The sequence below is a fragment of the Ambystoma mexicanum genome, chromosome 5p (genome assembly GCF_040938575.1).
Source record: "Ambystoma mexicanum isolate Mex_15411 chromosome 5p, UKY_AmexF1_1, whole genome shotgun sequence".
Classification (NCBI taxonomy): domain Eukaryota; kingdom Metazoa; phylum Chordata; class Amphibia; order Caudata; family Ambystomatidae; genus Ambystoma; species Ambystoma mexicanum.
The window spans coordinates 205,825,022-205,831,049 of NC_090930.1; the positions used below are offsets into that span (position 1 = coordinate 205,825,022).

General features: G+C 43.5%; 1 protein-coding gene across 2 annotated transcripts in view; it reads right to left on the reverse strand.

Moving 5' to 3' along the window:
- VSIG1 (V-set and immunoglobulin domain containing 1) overlaps nucleotides 1-5,073 on the reverse strand; it is a 239,904-nt gene extending 234,831 nt beyond the window's left edge. The window contains exon 1 of one of the 2 annotated variants that reach the window (XM_069612633.1): nucleotides 4,678-5,073. In XM_069612633.1, the coding sequence (XP_069468734.1) occupies nucleotides 4,678-4,726 (49 nt within the window). In that variant the 5' untranslated portion in view covers nucleotides 4,727-5,073. The remainder of the gene's footprint in view (nucleotides 1-4,677) is intronic. The other variant, XM_069612632.1, reaches the window with a different exon arrangement.
- Between the last annotated feature and the right edge of the window lie 955 nt (nucleotides 5,074-6,028).

Here is a 6,028-nt window from a genome sequence, read left to right on the forward strand (position 1 = left end):
GAAGTATCTCAAACTCATAGTGCATGTCGGGAAAGCGGGAGACCGGTGAAACACCTGAGATGTGTATATGCTTTCACATAAAGGAGAGTGGAGAATAAAGGAGCAGGCACCCGGCACACTAGCTCTTTCTGGATCTGTCAACATGTTTCCAAGATTGAATGAACGAGTGGAAAGATATAAGTGGGCCTATGTTCAAACACACCGCAATACCTAATGCGCATAGCTTTGTGGTGATATAATATCTCAGTGAGAGCACCCTGCGCTGGTTCACCTCATATGTAAAAGACTCCCCTCAGTTGATCCAGCTGGGTACCTCCAGATCACCACCCCTTTCTGTCACTTGTGGAGTCCCACAAGGATCCACCCTCTCACCCGTGACATTCAACTTCTACAGGGAGTCCCTGGGATCTCTCCTTGCCAGTCACAAAATCTGCGTCCACCAGAACGCCGAACTTTACCTTAAAATCTCTTCCAACAAAGACATCCACCATATCAAGACCTGCCCCCTGATAACAACCTGGATGTCCCAGTTACACCACAAACTGAACCCACCAAACTGGATTCATCCTCCTCGCCAATGACACCGAACACACCCACATCCGGACCTGGCTGTTACCATGAATCTAGTGAGCTCCACCCCGCAGCTGCCACCACGCACCAAGCCCCATGGGATTCCTTGTTGGCAGCCACCTTTCTTTAAAAATGCAGATATCAAACCAAAAACCCGGACAGCTTGGGGATAGGTCTCTCTCACCCTCGCAGACAATGAAGCCTTTCCTCCCAGACAATAACTTCTGATACACGGTAAAGGCACCCATCTCTTTTTACCTGGATGTGGAGGTGCCTTGCTCACCAGACTATTCACAAAACCTGCTCATCCAGAACCCTTCCACCCATCCATCCCTCAGGGCCTGCATTTCAGCCCCCCCCCACAGTTATTGGAAGGCGTGTGCAAGTTGTAAGCGATCTCAGCAATCTTTATACAACACTTGCATAATCTTACTATGGAATTTAGACCTTCAAAGACGTAGGAAAGGCCTGTAGACATGCTAACTTCTTGTGTAAACCAACACCTCTTTCCGGGGTTAGTGGCACAGCACCGCCACAGTGGCACACAGCCATCTTTGGAGAAGACCCTAAACAAGAATTTAATCCAGTGGAACACATTTACATCAATAATGATACACATATTGACTATGATGAACATAATAGAAAGGATTACCATGAATTGACCGAAAGAAAATACCTACTGAGAAATGGCTGAATTATTTTTGGTCGAATTTATTTTTTAATAATGCTGGGGGAGACCCCCGTCTTCCCCACTTCCCCCTACCTTCACCTATACCCTTACCCCAACCCACTTCTATATATTATTTAAAACAAATTTGGCCAAATAAATTCAGTAATTTCTCATTAGGTATTTTTGGATTCGATTATTTCTCCAGCACCTAATAGAAATACTAATATGACAGAAATCCTAACAATAATGCTATCACCCAAAAACTTTGTTTTGGTTAAAACTGCTTTTTTCCATAAAATCGCATGGTAGAATATTACACAACAATAAAAAAACTAAAGAAGCACAAATTAAAAATTCATGTATAAAAGGAATGTTTTTCAATTGAAAACATCTAAATCAATCCGTGGATGTCATATTTCAACATTTAGTGCTGAGAAGTATGCATAGTAGTTGGGATTCAGCATATAGCAATGTAGTCTTATTTTTGGAGATTGGTAAATGGCTTTTTTCACAATTTAAAATCCCTGAGTGTGCCCGGAATCATTACATGGACTCACATAGCTGGACAGCTCTGTTGAAATCCTCTATCATTAAATATTGGAGATGAACAATGTGTCTCTAATCTTTGTGTGGACGTGGTATCGCCATGACAATTTCATCAATCTTCCCATGGGCATATAAGCACGTTTTTCACTGGGGCTCTTTGCCTGCCCACAATCCTTCCTATGATGAACGTCTGTTCATCCCAAAAGATGCTAACATGCTTCAAGCTTGTAGGGCATTCTCATTTGAAGGATTCCTAAATCCAAACTTGAATTTGAGCACGGTCGAACTACGCCCACTTTGTTCTTGCCTTCTACAGAGAATGGTCAATGTAGCTGTAGAGCGGCTGTGCCCGACCACACATCCAGGCTGAAGGAGCTCTGGTCCATTGTAATGTAAGTTACCTAGTAACTGCTGGACTTAAGTTCACGGCTCAGTACCTTCGGCTTAAGGGAAGGCGGCCACTCTTCCATACTGCTGCAGCCCTAGGTATTAAGGGGCTCCGAACATTGCGCCCCCAATTCTGTATGCAGTGCATATGTGAGGATAGAGAAAGAACTGCGCTAAAAGCAGTGGGATATAGTTTTTCTATTACTCCAGGGCTGTGGGATCTATGAAACCCCATAAGCCGCCGCCCCAGGTCGTTGTAACAAAGAAGTGAATACCCATTGGTTTTGAAGCATACTATCTGATTTTGAGCATATATTACAATGGCATGGTTGTTCTGGATCATTATTTTTTATTGTGCCCTCATGAGAATCTAGAGAGCATTAACTCATAGATCTCTTTAGTTCATGTTACACAATGTATATGCATTAATGTATATGCATCAATGAGTTTCTGAGGCCCTGGAGGTCTGGGGTGCCATCAACAAAACATTATCTACAGAGGATAATGATGGGTGCACGGGGTGATGCTGTCTTTCTATTTTGACATCTAAATTACATATAAAGAGGTGAGATACTAAGGAACGCGCTCCCCTGCCCCGAGAGTTACATGGGAATGTATCCGCAGACTTATCACTCATCAGGTGCTCCGGAGCACACTACAGTCGCAAGACCTGGAAGCATTGTGTGTTATACATTCCATAGGAGCAAGGGCAATCCAAGCCATGCATATCATACAATAGCTCTGATGCATTAACAAAGTGAATTTAGCTCCATGAGCTGAGGTGTGACCTCTGTGCAATAAAAAATAAATACATTTTGGTTCACAATGTTGCCTGGAAAAAGGGAACGTTGAATAGTGTAGGTTCTTTAAATGACAGTAGAGAACTATGCAGCCGTCCTACGTGAACATACAATAATCAGATATTTTGCTACACAGTGTCCCAAAAATGTAATTATAGAAATATATGCTGCCTAGTTCTACATTAGAAAAATCTGCAAATATAGGTTTTACCCCTTGAAATAAACAATACCTGTCTACATCATGTACCACCTATCACCCATTCCCCCGATCTCATCCCAGCACTCCACATGTACTCTGAACTTGAACCATGCACCGTAAAGGTTTAAGACATCACAACATTCTTCCACTGTTTCTGAGCGTGTGCCACACTAAATGCCTTGAGTGAAGGAATAGCTGGGTGCATGTCGGGGGTCAATAGCATTTGGAATACTCCTCAACACCCTCTCTTATATTCAGACACCCAGTCAGTCTCCATCTCTCTTTCCCCTGACTGACCAAAGCATTATGGCGAATTAGCCCAGCATCATTACAATGATTGCAAGGCTCGTTGTGTACAGTATAAAGCCTCTTTTCATGGCAAGCCATGTATACCTTCCGTTCTCGAATGGCAACGGCCATAACATTCTAATGTCACCAAAGGGTATTATAAGATATCACTTGCCACTGCTTTGGTGCCCAACTGATGTTAAGCCAGAACATTCTCAAGACATCGAAGATAATTTAAGATAGCACTAAGTACGTCTTCAGTTCTCAACAGGTGTTAAGCTATAACATTCTCACGTTATCTTTTATTTTATTGTTCATTTGGTTTCAAAGCGCGGGATCGGGATTCGGACCTGTGTTCGCTGCGTTGTCTTGTTTCCAAGGCAAACGCGTTGCTCCTGAGATATCCTTCCTCATCGAAGGATATTATAAAATACGACTTTCCACTACTTCAGCTCCCAGTCCCAGCTGGTGCTAACCCACAGCATTCACAAATCATCAAAGGATATTTTAAGATACGACTTTCCACTACTTTGGCTACTAACTGGTGCTAACCCACAGCATCACAAATCATCGAAGGATATTTTAAGATACGACTTTCCACTACTTCGGCTACTAACTGGTGCTAACCCACAGCATCACAAATCATCGAAGGACATTTTAAGATATGACTTTGCATTACTTTGGCTACCAACTGGTGCTAACCCACAGCATTCACAAATCATCGAAGGATATTTTAAGATACGACTTTCCACTACTTCGGCTACTAACTGGTGCTAACCCACAGCATCACAAATCATCGAAGGATATTTTAAGATACAACTTTCCATTACTTTGGCTACCAACTGGTGCTAACCCACAGCATTCACAAATCATCGAAGGATATTTTAAGATACGACTTTCCACTACTACGGCTACCAACTGGTGCTAACCCACAGCATTCACAAATCATCGCAGGATATTGTAAGATAACAGCTGGCACTTGCCACAAAACCGTCAATTTAGAGCTCTTAAGCATAGCGAAAGCTGCTCAGACGACTCCATGCACACAATGTTTTTACTTAGATTGCCAAAATAATGTTTTTTGAATATTTGATGTTTTTCCTCCAATTTTTTAGATAGGCTTCAGTCTATTGTTCCAAATGTCAGTAGGTTTGGAAAATTTCATTTGTAATCTACAGTTTTCTAAAGCTTTTTTTCTTCTAATAATGTCGACTTACCCGAAAGTGCTGCGATGAGGGCAAGGGTCTTCAGGACGGCTGGAGACATTTTGTGCAGGATCTGTGCGGAGAGATGTAGCAATGGTGCCCGGTCGGTGGATCGAGCCTCAACTGATTTTCGAAGCGTGTTCCTCCCCTTATCACGCAGGAATCGGCAAGTCAACACTGGGTTCTTACTCGCTGCCTTTATCAGGTACACATTTCAAAGACCTTACTCGACATGGCTGGGCGGCTTTCGTCTGGGTGCGCCATTTCCCAGGGTGCGCGCACCTGATACACTTGTTGGGAAAGTTAATGATCAGTCAGGGGAGAAGTATGAATCACAAATATATTCAAAAATAATGCTGCAAACTAAAAAAAAAAAGGTTGGGGAAATGTAGACGAGCTTTCTGACTTGTAGGGGGGTTAAAAACCTGCTTCTGTAAACTCAAGTGAAAGCTTCTCATGCTAACATCTGCGTCCTGGTTTTAAAGATCACACCTTAAGAACATAGGCGTCTCAAAGAAAACGGATATTCCTGTGGTCTGTGGTCACACTGGAGACCCCGTATCTATAATTCTTTTGCTGTGAAGTGTGCACCCACAGCATGGGGCTGATGCATGATTTCAAGGTGTGAGCCTCAAAAGAGCAAGGCAGTCCTTCGGTGCCAAGGACGAGTATGCTCGTCCTTTTTGCATAGACTTGCATAATAGCCTGGCACTTATAAGAAGGGATGGGTTTGAGGCAGAGTAATCCATGTGCTGCACTGTGGGGCGATGCAGAAGTGCTGAGTATTTGCTAAAGGCTTAATTTGAAACTGCTCTTACAAATCTTGCAGAATAGGGAATGGGGCGTAAAGGAGCATTCTGTCACTTTTTTGCAACCGCACCAGTTATGCCTCCCATGTTAACGCACGGCAGATCACAGTGCACCATTCCCTCCCCCCTGCACTCCTGATCACAAGCATAACGACCTCATCCAACACACACAAATGCCTGCAGAACACCCAAGGGAGGTTGTCGGGGCCTATCAATGTTTTCAGTTGAAATGGTCCCCTGGTTCTGGAGGGCCGTGAGCAGCTGCCCCAATGTTGGCAATCTTTCCACACAGATATGCAGTCGTTTAATCGGGACATTGTACGTGCGCAGTGCACCTTACAGGGTGCCTTTTAATGGCACCCTCATGCCATCACCTCCCTCTTATCATCACGTTGCCTTATTACTCTGGTTTCCCCTGACATCAGTACCCTGCTCTCATAGAGCAATTAATAGGTCTTCAAAATACATTTAGGGGCTGATACATGGAGTTATTTGCATGGCAAATCAGGGTTCGCGTGCCATACTGCGTGCGAAAACCCATTTGACGATTCATG